Source organism: Mangifera indica, chromosome 8, assembly GCF_011075055.1.
Source record: "Mangifera indica cultivar Alphonso chromosome 8, CATAS_Mindica_2.1, whole genome shotgun sequence".
NCBI classification, from domain to species: domain Eukaryota; kingdom Viridiplantae; phylum Streptophyta; class Magnoliopsida; order Sapindales; family Anacardiaceae; genus Mangifera; species Mangifera indica.
Window position 1 is genome coordinate 17,455,307 of NC_058144.1, and position 16,757 is coordinate 17,472,063.

Below are 16,757 nucleotides of genomic sequence, written 5' to 3' on the forward strand. Positions count from 1 at the left end.
TGTAGAACTTGAATTATGTGAAATGAAACTGATAAATTTAACTTGAATATTTTGACCATGCCAGGATGCCATGTTTACACTTGTCTGACATGGACATGTGAGTCATTAAGAAATTGTCAAACAGTTTATTGTGGTGATCCTATTGGATTCCAGTCTGTTGTTAATTTTGGCTTGTGGCAGTTGAATGTTGAGTTGCTTTGGGGTTGTGTTCACAGGAAAAGGCTACAGATTCATCTGCAAAGTCATCATCTCAGTTAACAACTCGCCTGAATGGTCCTTTGTATGCTCCGCCATTGATTCCTATGGACACTGATGATGGCATCTCATATAAAGGTTTGTGCAAACGCTTATCGGGGAGGGCTTCTGTATCAGATTGAATTTTGACATTGAAAACAAATGAAAGAGATTTTATTTTCCAAAATGTAATTTAGATGATTGAAAATTAAGTGTTTGCTAATTTATGGGAAAAAAAATCATTGAATTTGTTCAAACCCGGATAAAGCTTTGAGGGGTGAGCATTGCTTAATTTTCTGGTTGAAATTGACTAATCCTTGGGATTGTACAATATTTAAGATATATTTTGTTTGTGTTTATATTGATCAGCTTTTAAATTTTTGGTACTTACTATATTTTCCAGCCATTGGGGGTGTTACGGGAGAGCTTCTTGAGCAGAATTCTCAGATGTTTAATCAAATATCTGCAAATTTTGCATCTTTTCAGGTGAAATAAATGTTAGATACTGGAGTAATGCTGAATAAGAATGACATGATTGGATACTTCTCAATATCTATCTGAGCTGCTCTTCAAATGTTCGTTTCTTAATATTCCCTAGGTTGCTACCAGATATAGAACTAGAGTGTTGTTTATATGACCAAGAACATGTGTGTAGATTATATTAGTGGAGCATTTAGACAGTTAAAAATTAAATTAGTTTATTGTGTTTCATATTAGTGTAGCTTCAACTGAAACTAACTGTAGTCATAATATTTTTTAATATTTTGGACCTGCAGATACATGACAACATTGATCTCTTGTGCAAGGCTCGAGACAACATCCTCTCAATATTGAACGAGTATGTCACTACCTTTGTTCATAATCAGTTTCCTAGTAATGGGATCGTTGCATACTGTGTTGTATGACTGCGTGCTGCTGCGCGTGGAGTCGACATAGTTAAATGTGTGGTATAACTATCAGCACCATCAAAATCATCATCATTTTTTTTTTTTTCTCATCATTTCGGTTTGGAAATTGATTGATGATGTAAGAATTCGGGATTCTGATGTTTTATTATTCTTATGATTTGAATAATCATGGCAGTTTGAACGACATGCCGGAAATAATGAAGCAGATGCCCTCACTTCCTGTTAAAGTTAATGATGAACTGGCCAATTCCGTCCTTCCTCGTACATCCCATCAAATGAGTTGATGATCAGGGATTAGACATGAATAAAACTAGTGGAGTTATTTTATCAGTTAAAGATGACTTTTCAATAGCCATTCCATCTGACTCTGTTGAATGTAAAAACTTTATATCTTCCTTCTCTTCTCTTGGTAGATTCATTGGGCTTAGGAACTTTGTATTCTGTAGCATGTACATAACATATAATCAGTCAGTTGTGTGAGGAGATTTCTGAATGTAAAATGATCTGAAAGAAAAGTTTTTTATCAACTTCAGTTGAACAAAACGGCACACACATATATATATATATATATATATATATATATATATATATGTTTTGAAGGGAATAGCAACATTATTGGTCTTAACCATTTGGTTGAGAATAAAAAATATAGTGCATATTTTTTCTCAACTCTCATCCAACATCAAGATAGCCAATTATTTTTCCAGCTGCCTCGCACTTTTTCAGTGATAATCCCATTACGGAAATTGCACTTTTTCTCAATGCTTTTAATAACTAGACTGGCGTTGACCTTGTCCGATCTGATCAGATTGATAATCGGACTAGGATACTGTTCTGTGTGACTGTGTGTGTGTATATATATGTATATATATATATATATATATATATATATATATTCTTTATAATATTTAATGAAAGAAATATCAAAACATTATGATTGTGCAATATACCCACGCCAATTGTTGTTAGGTTGGATCCAAATTGATTTAGTTAATTGATTCGATTTTGTTTTATTCGAATTTGTTTAACTCAAATTTGAGTTGAGCTCAAGTGAAAAATATTAACTTATTTTTTAAACCGAATCAAATTCAAACTAAAGGGGGTTTGACTCATGAGTCGGATGAATGACTTAATTCAATTTGAACTTAAATTGTCGCAAACAATTGTCAAATGAAATTGTTTTGTCAATTATTGGATAAGATCTTATCTTTAAAACTATAGTGACAATGATTTGTGCAATTTGCTACTTTGTTGCCTAGATTTTGACCTTTTTTTGCTTGGATTTTGAACCCACCTCAAAATTTACAAATTTTGATCCTTTACTACAAGTTTCAAGAAATTCGAACATATTTGCCTATAAAGGACTTGCTACTTGATGGAACCAAGTTTTAGTGTTAGAATGAATAAAAATATATTTCTATTAAGATTTGTTTGTGGCAAGTAAAAGTGGACCTAAAGCTTATGGAAATCTTCCAACCTTTAGGACTCACATAAAAAGGGAATACAAAGTCTACAGCGAAGAGCACACACATACCATGTCCTCTTTGCTTCACAATTAGCTTAGTTATAGGCAACAAGGTTGCAAAGTATATGGTTGACAACCTCAATTCTACTTTGTGGGACAAATGTACATTGGCTAAAGAAGCATTTGGACTCAATCTAAGTGACACCATTATCTATGTTCTTGTTGGCAACGTAATGTGCGATTGCCCCACTGCAATACACTACACCAAACACCCACTTGCTTGATCTTATTGTTAGTTGTTCCAAGCTTGCTATTATGTTGCTTGCCTTTGATCACGCCTAATGCCAAGCCTTCACTAGTGGGTTCACTTATTGCCCAACTATCTCGCTAGTGGCTCAGTCTATCAATGCCACCCAATATGTTTCTGAACCATGCAAATTGGCCTAAGTTAGCATGTGCACAGTCAAGGTTCTTACCACCGACTTGCTAATTGTTGCCAACACACATTGCCCACTTTGTGTGTTATGTTACCATGTCTACATGCTAGACACCTTGCCCATTCCATGCTCACATATTAGGTATCTATCAACAACCAATAAATGCGACACGCACCCATGTGTAGGTTGGCATGGGCATGCAAACACTATATGCGAGAAATTCATAGCAACACTTCCAAATGATTTTGAGAGACTTGGGAAACATTAAAAATTCAATAGGCATTCATATTTCAAACCAAAAAGGTTAAAAAATAGGCATAAATCACAAATTGGGCAGACAAGTACGCACACCATTTAGACATGCAACACCAAGGATGCACTACCAAGAAAATGTGCAACTTTGTTCAAATAGCCAGGACACTTGTGCGCTTTACACATTTAAGTGTTTTAAAATAGCTAAAACGTGGCTTTCTATGCATGGAATAGGCAGCCAAAACTCACCAAGTCAAAGGAGATGGGTGCATTCCAACTTGTGCAAGAAAACACCCACTAAGCCTGAATGCACATCAAGCAAAGACATAGTGACAAGAAAATATAGTCAACAAAGATGGTTGGATAATCCTTAGAATAGATGACATTATTTCTATGTAAACACATGTCCCGTGAACTTAAAATCATGTCTAGAATTGTGCCTAAGTGATTAAGACTATCAACCATATATTGCCTATAAATTGTGAGCAATAAAAGGCAAAAGAGTGTCGAGAAATCAATGTAAACCTCTCCCTACAGCAAGATTGTAATTCCTTTTAATATAATAAAAGATTGGGTACTTTTCCTGTATATTAAACATTCTATTTTTCTACATTTCTTTGTGTTTTTTAGAGGTTGACTAAGTGCGAGACTAAATGTTATCACAAGGCATGAAATGCAGATTGATCTAATGAAATTCAAGTCTACTCATGTTGTAGATAAAGAGCAAGTGACACCAGTAGCATGCATTTGACGGGAGATACAAAACTCTAGTGGCGTATCCGATTGGATGATAACACTAGTGCAAGGCGGTCTCAAATCGAGACATGGGAGATGCTAAAAAAGGAATTGAAAGATCAATTCCTACCTTTGAACTTTGTTTGTGTTGTGAGGGAAGCATTAAAGAAGTTGAAACACAGGACCTTGATAAGGGATATGTTGAGGAATTTAGGTAATTGATGTTGGATATTAAAAATATGTCCTAGGAGGACAAACTATTTAATTTCTTTTTAGGTTTATAAGCATGGGCACATGTTGAGTTGTGACAACAAAATGTGAAAGACTTGTTTAATGATTTAGCGGTTGCCAACAATCTTATTGATTTCAAGTTCGGATTGTCATTCAAACAATGACAAGAATGCAACCAAATAATAGAGGAAGAGGCATCATAAATTTGAGAAAGGAAGAAAGACAAAAAAAGAAGGAAAGTTCTCAAAACAAAAGGATTTGGATTTGCCCCATAGAAAGAACACTAACTGATTCCTTTATGATGACCTTCACTAGGGTAAGAACTACCCATAAAGGGAGAAACTATCTACCCTTATTACTCGAGACACTTCTAATATGGAGATAGATAAAAACTTGAGATTAAACCTCATACAACTAGTCAATGCCATCACGAGAAGCAGACAAAGCTCATAGAAAAGGCTCATATACGTGAAGGTATTGATCAACGAGCATGTTGTTTGTGTGATGTTAAACACGAAGCCACAAAAAAATTGCATAACACGAGTCATAAGGAAACTTGGGCTGAAAGTCTGTATCCCTGCAATGTCTATCAGACAAGCTAATTTAGCACAACATTAATTTATAAGTGACACACAACCGTATGTGTCTCAACACACACCTATGTGTCTAGGCACAAAATTTGTTATAAATTAATAAATTGTAGTGATTTAGGGGTTAGAATTCAGAACCCTAAATCACCCAAAACCCTAGAAAAGTAAGAGAGCAAAAGAGTCTGATAAACTGGTTATCGTGCAATGTCTTCGATGAACTTTCTCTAATGATGTGGTGGTAAGGAAACTAGAGAGAAAGTGATCTGGTTGTGTGCAACTATCTTGCTAAAATAAAGTAAGTAGGATATACCTTTCTGATTGGATCGTTTTTGGCTATTGCTTGTTGATTAAATATGCCTCCTGGGATATAAATATGCATGTGTGCGTATGTGTAATCGATTTTGTTGAAAAAAAAATTAAGTTAGAAGATAAATGCCAAGAGTTAGATTGATGGAAGTAAAATCATAGAATCTATGATATTGTCACTGATTATGCATATTTCTGTGTTTATATAAGTTATATGATGATTGTAATGCGTTCTTGACTAAGTTTACTACCAATAATCCAAATTCGAAAGAGGGTTTAAAGTATAATCTTGGTAAGGAATAATCAACCTTATAACAAACCCTAAGAAAGTTTTAGTTGGTTTTTTTAATGAATTTATGTTTATAAAGACTGTGAATCATGTGAGAATGCAATATAATATGTTGTTGATGCTTGTATATGCCTAAGGATTGAAAAATATCCATAAAAACTTATCTAGGGTGCATTTCTAGGCTTATTCCTAAATATTGGAGTCGACACACGATCGTGTGGTATAGGACACACGCTCATGTGCTCAACCTTCAGACTTCAGGGCAAGTTTTCTCAGCCTTTTGGATATCGCAGACTGATTAGCAGTCATTAAGGACATGTAGATATTATGTACATAAGCTTAGCTCAACTAAATAAGATAAGAATTTACCAAATTACCTTTATGAAGAGGCACAGTTGAGATGAAATTAGGCAGGAGCAGTAAGCAAACAACTAACGAATACATAGTCGTATCCCTCGGAGATACATGACCATGTCTTCGTAAATAGTAAAACATAAGTAGAAGTCATGTGTGGACAATAACTAGACACATGTTTGTGTGTAAACAATGCACACGCTCATGGGTATAAGGCAGAAGGAGAATTTGACTAAGAAACTACGCTAGAGAGATATGGGTCATCGCGAGAGAAATATTAAGCCTTCAGAGTATGCAATAATACCTATTGTGCCAATCAATTAAAGTATATAGAAGCACAAACCATTAGCTTGTGGAAGCTAAAGAGATATAAGCATGCTAGTCATTCTAGGATTGTTATGGCGAGGCACTATAAGTGACTATTCTCAAAGTTGAACCTATAGTAGGATGATGATCACAATAGAGCCCAATTATAGTATAACAGAGTTGGGAAATCAGAGAGAATTCACATGGTCAATGTGTCAAATCCCTGTACTCAATCCAGACCGATCGCCTTAGTATTAAGTTATAGTACAACTTTCAGATTTAGATGCTTTCATTGAGTTCTGTAATGTCTCTTCAAATAGAAATCTAAGGGAGTGATTTCTTAGTGACTAAACTAGGTTATAGTTCGACCTAAAAGTAAGATATATACCCTAGTTAACCTTAACTTAAGATATGAGCACCAATTTAATTATTAGAACCTGTCATCGTTTAGTAAAGAATTTGATGTCAACTCCAGATGATAGAGTTAGAGTCAAAGGTATTTTAAAGAATTTAGAAAATATAATAGTTAGAGTCTTCTACTTACTAGGAGTTTTACCATTCATCCCATTACTTTTATGTGTGCAGATACAGGTAATTGTGATGGTTGTGAGATTAGTTACAGTTAAAAGGCGTAGAGTTGGAGGCCAATTCCATCATCTACCAAATCTCTAATTACTTTACTTTTAATTTATGCTAGTACTATGTTATACTTCATGTTTTTAATTGTTTTGGTTTATAAACATTTTTTTTATGTTTTTTGACATTAGTTATTATTTTAAAAGGGTATTTTGGTCTTTTGTCAACCATATTAATACAGAAGTTTTATTCAGGTATTAATTGTATGTTACGCTTTTAAAAGTAATGCTCAAGTAGTCAATTTAAGTAGCACTTTCACTCGGAGTGCAATACTTCTGGAGAGAGTGTTACAAATTGGTATCATAACATAATTTTGAAAACCTTAAAAAGTGTTTTGAAAATAAAAGATGTTTTGTAAAAATAATAATATACTCTAGTAAGTCCCTCACGCCATGCTGATCGCGTCCGCAGGCGATCACTGTAAGTATAGTTTATTTAAATACCTACTAAGTTAATATGGGGACTAACAAATGAGTTTTCGAGAAAATGAGGAGAACTAGAACAAACACTAAGAATACTCAGGTTGAGAACTCCTAAAAGAATCAAAGTAAGAGGGTAACACCCCTAGCTCCCCATTCAGTTTTCAGTGTTCAAGATGTCAGAAACATCTATAATGCGATGTTTAAGGAATAAAGAGGTGCTCCAGCTCAACTCAATGAGTCAGTACTAGTGCCTACAGGCACAAGGACTAGTGGAGGTGACTTCTATAACACCTATAGCACCAACAACAGTAACTTCAACCAAGACCTAACTGCATCCCATCTTTAACTTGCCCAACATACACTAACCTTAGAAATTTGATAGTTCCAAGAATCCAATTATAGCTAAGGAGTGGCTTCAGTCAATGGAGAGTGTTATGGCCCTATTTGATATGACTAATCATGAAAAAGTTAGATATGCCATCTACTTCTTAAGGTCCAATGCTAGGACTTAGTGGAACCTGGCCAATGAGATGACTCTAACCTTAAAGATGTCTTGGTCTGAGTTTATGAGGAGATTTGAGGCAGAATACAGATGAGCTGATGTGACCTATATTAGAGCTCAAGAGTTCCTCACACCTTGACCTTAAAGGTGTCTTGGTCTAAGTTCATGAGGAGATTTGAGGTAGAATATAAAAGAGTTAATATAACCTATATTAGAGCTCAAGAGTTCCTCACAAAAACCCAAGGTACAAACACAGTAAAGTACTTGACCAAATTTAATCATTTGGCGAGGTATGCCCCACAGATAGCCAACACCGAAAAGGGATGGATGGAAAAATTTGTCTATGAACTTGATCCAACTATACCTTGAGATGTTATGACAAAAGTACAACCACCCTAAACATATGGTAAGACTCTAAGTAAAGCATTGAGGGTAGAGGTCTTCATCAAGAGGATGTATAGTCAAAGTTCCACCCAGACAGTGTCTCTATCATCATTGATTTCAACACCAATGTCATTGCAGCAGGTGAGCAATAACAACACCCTCATCTAGAAAGGTCCTTCCTTAAAGAAAAAGGGGAAATGACCTTTCAAGCCAAAGGTAACAAGAAAAGCCAGAGAAGTAATAAGAAATAGAGAGTTCCAAAGATTCCAACCTACCAGAAGTATAATAGACATCATAAGGGGGAATGTTTAACAGGGCAGGCAATCTATTATCATTGTCGTTAGCTAGGACACATAGCTAGATCATGTCTAGTGGCCCCAACATAAGTTGAACAGCGAGCTAGTAGAGCCATTACTAGAGTTTTCACCATCACCAAAGGGACAACAAAGGCTAACCCAGCAATAGTCACCAGTCATATTTCTTTCCTTAATCCTTTTATTTACATTTTAATTGATTGAAGAATTACACATTGTTTCCTAGCTAGGAGTTTGATAGACAAACTAGGAGTACAACTAGTTAAAGTGACTAAGAAGGTTAAAATAGAGTCACTAGATAGAGGGACAATAATCAATGAGGAAATGTTCATCCAAGATAAACAACTCCTTGTTTGAGATGCAAAACTAACATGACCCTTGAGATGGAATTTCTATAGAGGAATGGAGTTGAAATAGATTGCTAGCGTAAAAAGGTCTGGTTTAGCCAAAGAAATGGAGATCAAATCAGTTTGAGTTCAACGAAGGGCATGTCAAAAGCTTTTGTGGGCAATGCCATGAAAGCAAGAAAAATGTTAGGTAAGGGGGTGCATAAGCTTTTTAGCCCATGTAATCAATAAAGCAAAATCAAACCCAAGTAAAAAGAAGATACTAGTGGTTTAAGAGTTTCCAGATATTTTTGTAGAGAATTTACCAAGCCTAGCGCTTGAATAAAAGGTTGAATTCAGCACTGAATTGGTGTTAAGCACAACACTCATTCCTAAGGCACCTTATAGAATGGTCTTAGCCGAGCTACAAGAGTTAAAGAAACAGCTCCACAAATAATTAGAGAATAGGTTCATTTGACCAAGTTACTCTCCCTAGAGAGCTCCCATTTTATTTGTTAAAAAAAAAAATGAGTTCATAAACATGTTCATAGACTACCGAGAGCTTAATAAAGTGACCATTAAGAACAAGTATCAATTGCCTAGAATTGATGACTTGATCAATCAATTAAAGGGTTCTGTGGTGTTTCTCAAAGATAGACTTGAGATCTAGCTACCACCAAGTAAGGGTAGCTAAAAAAGATATTCTCAAAATAGCATTCTAAATGAGCTATAGACATTTCGAGCTTGTTGTAATGTTGTTCGAACTTACGAATGCTCTTATAGTGTTTATGGATTTGATAAACAAAGTATTCTATAATTGTCTAGATAAGTTTATAATCGTTACCATAGATGACATCTTGGTGTATTCCAAGAGTCATGAGAAACACAACCAACACTTAAGACTTATATGCAGAGGTTAAGAGAGAAGCAATTGTATGTTAAATTCATTAAATGTGAATTTTGGTTCGATCGAGTAACCTTCTTGGGGCACGTAGTATCAACATTGAAGATATTAGTGGAGCCAAGTAAGATCAAGGCAATAATAGATTGGTAGAGGCCAAAGACAGTCAAAGAAGCTCACAGTTTTCTAGACTAAGCAAGATACTATTAATGACTTGTTGAGGGATTCACCAAGTTAGCTAGACCTTTCACAACACTCACGAAGAAAAAAACTCAATTCTAATCGATAGATTCATGTGAGAAAAGTTTCCAAGAGCTAAAAAAAAAAGGTTGACTTTAGCTCCAGTTTTGGGCTTCCCTAAAGAGGGAGTGGAGTATGACCTTTACACGGATACGTCTCATAGTGGACTGGGAGCAGTTCTAATGCAAAGAAGCAAAGTGATAACATACACCTCAAAATAGTTAAATGACTTTGAGACTGAATACCCCACATATGACTTGGAATTGGTAGTAGTAGTGTTTACCTTTAAGATTTGGAGACACTACTAATATAGGGTAAGATGCAATGTATACACCGATCATAAGAGCCTTAAGTACTTCTTTACTCAAGAAAAGCTTAACATGTGATAGAGGAGATAACTTGAGTTAGTGAAATACTACAACTGTGACATTAAGTAGCACCCAAGTAAAGCCAATGTGGTTGCAGACACCATTAACAGAATAGCGTTTCTGTCACAATTGATGGTTTAGAGGGAGATTTAGACAGACCTAGCTTGAGAGTAGATTGAGGCTTTAGCATGACTAGAGATTAAGTCCACTTTAATGGAAGACATCAAGGCAGCTCAGGATCAAGATGATTGGTGTAAGAACAAATTTCAAAAACTCTTAGATGGCATTGAGCTAGAATTTAGAGTGATTGATAGTGTCCTCAAGTTCAAAGATAGAATATATGTGTCTTCGAGAAGTGAACTCAAACAAAGGATTCTAGTAAAAGCTTACAACTCTATTTACACGATCAATCTTTAAGATGTAAAAATGTATCTGGATTTAAGGAAAAGTTTTTGGTGGCCTGATAGAAAAAGAGATGTAGTTGTGCACGTTACTAAGTGCCTTATGTGCCAGCAGATCAAGCTCAAGCACTAGAGACCATCAAGTTTAATTTAGCCTCTCAGTGTTCTTAAGTGGAAGTGGGAGCACATTTTCATAGATTTCATAATTGGACTCTCAAGCACTTAAGGTGATTACAATGCACTTTGGGTGATAATGAACAGGCTAACCAAGATAACATATTTCATACCCATTAAGGACACTACCCCTATAGTTCAGTTAGGGAAGTTGTATGTGAGAGAGATTAGTAGACTACATGGAATGTCCAGGATCATCATATCTGATCGAGACACAAGGTTTATGTTAGCTTTTTGGAGAAGTTCGCATCGGTCATTAGGTACCAATCTAGCATTCAACATAGCCTACCACCCATAAACAGATGGTCAATTAGAGAGGACCAACCAGATACTAGAGGAAATGTTAATAGCACATTTCTTGGATCACAGCGCGAGTTAGGTTGAGATGTTCCCCTTGATAGAGTTTTCTTATAATAATAGTTACCAAGCAACAATTTAGATAGTGCCCTATAAAGTACTTTATGATAGGAGATGTCACTCTTTTCTTCACTAGGACGAGTTGAGTGAAAGAGACATTTTGGTTCAATCCCTTAGGCTAGAGCTGACTTAAAAAATGATCAAAATGTGCATTTGATCAAACAAATAATGAAACAAGCCCAAGACCAACAAAAAAGCTATGCCGATCAAAGACGTTGAGACTTATAATTCAGTGTGGGTGATAGAGTTTTTGTCAAAGTAACCCCTTTCAAGCATATGATAAGCTTTGAGAAGAAAGGTAAATTAGCTTCCCAATATATCAGCCTATATAAATTAATGGAAAGAGTAGGCAAGGTAGCTTATAAACTTACATTACTGGTAAGTATGAAACGTATTCATATGGTATTCCACATCTCGTCGTTACATAAGTATATAAGTGACCTTTCTTATGTGTTAAAGACCAAGGAGGTATAGTTGTCTAAAAACTTAAGCTACGAAGAGAGAATGGTTCAAATCCTATTTAGAAGGATCAAACAGCTAAGAAACTAACAGATTCCCTTGGTTAAAGAGTTGTGAAGGAAACATAAGATTAAGAAGGTCATTTGGGAGATGAAGGAGACTATGAGAGAAAAACATCCCGAGCTATTTCTAGTGGATCTCAAGGTCGAAATCTCATTAAAAAGGGAATAATTGTAACACCTACAAGTAAGTCTCAAAGGTAGTATAGTCTTTTTCCTTATGTCGACATGAGTTAAAAAGTCAGTTTATATTTTGGGTGACACAACCTGTGTAGGAGAGGTCATGCTTGTGTGTCCCTACCACGTCAACAAGACAAGTTAATTCAAAGTAATATTAATGTATAAGTGACCTATGATCGTGTGTGTCTTGACACACGCCTGTGTTTGGACACAAAATTGGTTATAAATTGGTGAATCATAGTCATTTGGGGGCTAAAGTGAGAGAGCAAAAGAGTCTAATATCTCGACTATCGTGCAACATTTTTAACAAGCTTTTTTTGGTGACGTGATAGCGAGGAAACTAGAAAGAAAAAGGCCTAGTTATGTACAACTATCTTGCTAAAATAAGGTAAGTAGAATTTGCCTTCTTGATTGGACTGTCTTTAGCTATTGCTTGTTGATTAAATATGCCTCTTGGGATATAAATATGCGTGTGTAAGTGTGTGTAATTGGTTTTGTTGAAAAGAAATTAAATTAGAAGGTAAAGTAATGTAAAGAATTATATTGATGGAAGGAGAATCATAGAATATGTGATATTATCGCTGGCTATGAGTATTTCTACTTTTATATAAGTTATATGATGATTAGAGTTGGATTCGAGCCGAGTCGAGCTCGAGCAAGCTTGAGCTCAAGCTTGACTCGGTTCAGATATAGCTGAGCTCAGGTTCGAGCTTGAGCTCGTCGAGCTCATGAAAGCCAAGCTCAAACTCAACTTGTTTTTCGTTATTAAAACGACGTCGTTTTGTATCAAAATTTTTAATTGAAAATTTTGACGAGTAGCTCGAGCGTAAGCTCGACCGAACTCAGCTAGGGGTGGCTCGTTTCAAGCTCGTTTAAGCCAAGCTCGAGCTCGAACAGGCTCGGTTCGAGTCCAGCCCTAATGACGATTATACTGTGCTCTTAATTAATTTTATTATCAATAATCCAAATTTGAAGTATAATCTTGGTAGGAAAAGATCAACCTTATAACAAACCCTAGAAAAGTTTTAGTTGGTTTTCTTAATGAATTTGGCTATGAGTATTCATAAGATTTCTTAAGGATTGATATAGTTTGATATTATCTGAAAATATGCACTAGGCAATGACTGGTAGAAAAATATGGTCAACAAGAATGGCTTGATAATCCTTTGAATAGTGGCATTTTTCCATATAAACACGTCCAATAAACTTAAATTCATGTCTAAGATTGTGCCTAAGTAGTTAGGATTGTCAACCACATATTGCCTATAAATTGTGAGTTGTGAAAAGTAATAGTGTGTGGAAACTCAATGTAAACCTCTACTTGCAACAATCTTTGTAATACATTTTTTATATAATAAAAAGTTTGGCACTTTTCCCATATATTTTGAGCATTCTCTTTTTTCACATTTTTGTGTGTTTTCAAATAGGTTGATGAAGTGCAAGACTTAGTGTCATCATAAGGCATGAAATTCATATCAATGTGCGACCTTGTGATAATATCCCTCTCATGTCATGAATGTCTTCCACAACTAACAAAAATCTTACCACGCCTTATCCAAGGCATAATATTCCATTGCTGGTGACAACTTGCACACAAACCTATGCCAAGATCATATGGTGCTAGCAAACCCATACCAACCAAATGAAGATGATGTTCCTCATCGGAAGGGTTTCCAAGTAAGCATATAATTTGGTCTTTAAATTGCCACAGTCACATCTCATTCCCTTGTCACATTAGCCTAATTGTCAACTTCCAATTAATTAGTTTAAAGTTGATTACCAACTCAACTCAGTCAAGCTTAAAATGAGCGCACACAGCTCAAGCTCGAGCTTAACCCATGGTTTTAAGATATTATCAAACTAGGTTCGAGCTCAACTAAAAATATATTTTTTATTTTAAAAATTATATTTAAAAAATTTTTTTTTAAATAGAAGAAAATATGAAAGGAAGTTGAATTTTAATGAAAAAGAAAAAAATAAGCTTATTTATAATGAATAAAGTGAGTTGTTAAAATTTCTTTCACCTATGTGGGAGTTTTGGAATTGGGTTGAGAGTTTATCATAGTAGATGGAGTGAGGTGTGGAAGTGTCTCTTTTCAACATGAGAATTTCACATAACTACTCACATTGCCCATTATAAATTAGTTTAATGTTTTCCTTTCTTATCACAATTCAACTTTCTTCTATGATTTTTTTATTAGAATACATAAATTTTTTAAATAATAATTAATAAGTTTAATATTAAATTAAATAAAAAACGTTATAGTACTAATTCAAGTTTAAGTTGAGTTCGAGTTTCACTCATTAAATTGAACTTGACTCATCAAATTGACCTCAATATTATGTGCAACTCTGTTAAAACACGTCGAGCTCAAACCTAGGTTTGACTTTGACTCCTTTAAGGCAAGTCAAGCTCAAGATTAGGTTTGCTAGAGCTATCAGCGACTTTATTGGATGAATCAAAAATTACTTCAAAAGGTAATTGGAAATCAGGCAATCGTAACACAAGTTCTAATGTCACATTTTTTAACCTGCGAACAGGCCTTCTAGCAATCCGTTGTCCACTCCCACTTCTTATTTTTCCTCAACAAGTCAATGAGAGTTTTACTTTCTTTGAGTAGTTGTCAATTGAGCCAAGAAATGATCAAAGTTTTGTTAGGTCAACCAATCAATGATGCTTTGGATTTTTATTCATTAATAGGGGATCAAAACATCCAACTCATGGAGGAAAATTGAGGTTAAAACATAGAAGAAAAAGTGGTTAAAGAAAAATTTGAAGTAAAAGAAAGGTGGGTGGAAAAGGCGAATAAAGAGAAGAATAACATTAATGACATCAAAGACTTACAAAAAGATGGTGATACGATGGAAATCATCAAAAACATTGAAGAAACCAGCCAAAGTAAAGGTGATGATGTGGCACATGATGTGGAAACTTATTTGACAATGTGGCATGATGATATGGGCATGCATAATTATGTGGAGCCATGTAAGAAGTCTAATACATGTGGAATAAACATTCTTAGTTGAGTAAAGTTTGGTTTATATCAAATTTTCTTAATAGAGTTTGGTTTAAAATAAATTTTCTAATCCAAATTAGTTAATTGAGTCTTATATTAATATTAGCTTTCTTAATAGTTTAAGAGTATTATTTTTAATTTAGAAAATAAAGAGTTCTTAGGATTTTATTGTTTAGAAAAACTCAAATTTAGTTAAAGCCTATTAAAGTTAGTCCCTAAAGTCTAAGTTTCTTAGAGTTTAGAATTAATTATTATTCCTAAATCTAGTGTCTTAATTTAATATGTTTATATTCTAGTAGAGTTAGGAATTGTATTTTAATTAGGAGAGTCAATAGTCTATATAAAGAGTTTAAGTCTTCATGATTCAATTCAACAATTTGTCAATCAAGTTGTCAATTATCAATAAAATTCATATTTGAGTTTTATCTTAAGAATTGTTTTGCAACAATTACATTGAATTCTTGTTCATAACTTCGTCTGTTAAATGATATCAAATATTTTTCATCCTGGTGAATAATATCATAATCTCATTAACACTTGTCCTACATTAGGTGATATCAAAATCTTGTCTTATGATAACTAGACATTATTGAGTTGTACATATTAGGTTAAGATTTCTCTAAAATAGGATTTTGATAAATTAGGTAATTGTATCATGTTAAAATAAGAACGTATTGATAGTCTTTTCTAAATTAGGTTTTTTTAATCCCCTATATAATCATTGTAATTCCTTCTTACAAAATATTGAGAATTACACAATTATTCTTGAGTGTTACATGGCATCAGAGCCTATATTAGGTTTTAAAAATTTTTTGGTGATCCTGGTTCACTCTTCCGCAAGTCCACATCATTTTCCAACTATCTTCTCTGACCACTGCATTTCTATCTTTTTCTAGTGGTCATGCCTACACTATTGGGATTAAAACGACTTCACCTGTAAACCTTTAGAAAGAGCATCATCATTTGCCACTGCACGTACCTCAATGCACCGTAAATCTTCTCAATAACCTTCGTCATTGATCTGCTTCTCAAACAAGCGTGCGAAGACACTGCCATTCCCAATCAACTCAAAAATGCCAACGAGTCAATCTATGGTGACCCTACCATTATCGATCACTAAAATCGTCTGCATGTGTCGATTATTTTCTCCTCAAATTGTCTTCTTCAATCTACTTTTTTGAAGTGTGTAGGCCTACACCGCTGGCATCATCATCTTTAGCCAACATCGATGCATCTTCTCCGGTCATCCATGTTTCTGTTCATCGTTGAAAAATAGTTTTTGTTGGATTTTTCCTTCTCTCTAAGTTGTGTTCACTCTTCTAACCTCATCTCCAAATGCTCTTCACCAACATTCCTTAATTTCAGATTGATTTTTTCATCTTATTCGATCAATATGGCTATCAAAAGTTCCAAATCTAGATTCTTCTCATTTCTCTCTCTTTTTTGGTTATTACAATCGAAAAATTAACGAGAAGTGCCAACTACACCTCTTAAGCTGCCTCAATTGAATTGTGGTGCATAGGACAAGACCTTGAGGATCATTTAATTACCCAGACTAACAATATCGATGCAAATAAGTCAATATGGAAGAAAACATATGTTTTGTTGTGTAGTTTGCTCTAAAATACGATCAACCCTCAATTCGATCCTATCTATAAGGCCTATAGAACCTACTTTGAGATATGGACTCAGGCCAAACGCCTTCACACTAATGACATCCAAAGATTTTATTCTGTTGTGTCCTCCCTTGTTAATCTAAACCAACAAGAAATAGGCATGGACGAATAGCCTCCTTGAATGCAGAATTCAATTCACTTATACCAGCTAACAAAACTATCACCAAAGAGTTG

The 16,757-nt window shown here is 34.7% G+C and overlaps 1 protein-coding gene across 3 annotated transcripts in view; it reads left to right on the forward strand.

The window, feature by feature from the left end:
- LOC123224479 overlaps positions 1-1,669 on the forward strand; it is a 9,186-nt gene extending 7,517 nt beyond the window's left edge. Inside the window, exons 4-7 of one of the 3 annotated variants that reach the window (XM_044648154.1) lie at positions 216-333; positions 638-720; positions 1,011-1,176; positions 1,318-1,537. In XM_044648154.1, coding sequence (XP_044504089.1) covers positions 216-333; positions 638-720; positions 1,011-1,139 — 330 coding nt within the window. In that variant the 3' untranslated portion in view covers positions 1,140-1,176; positions 1,318-1,537. Of the gene's footprint in view, positions 1-215; positions 334-637; positions 721-1,010; positions 1,182-1,317 lie in introns of all 3 variants that reach the window. The other 2 variants (XM_044648155.1, XM_044648152.1) reach the window with 2 other exon arrangements.
- The last annotated feature ends 15,088 nt before the right edge of the window (positions 1,670-16,757 follow it).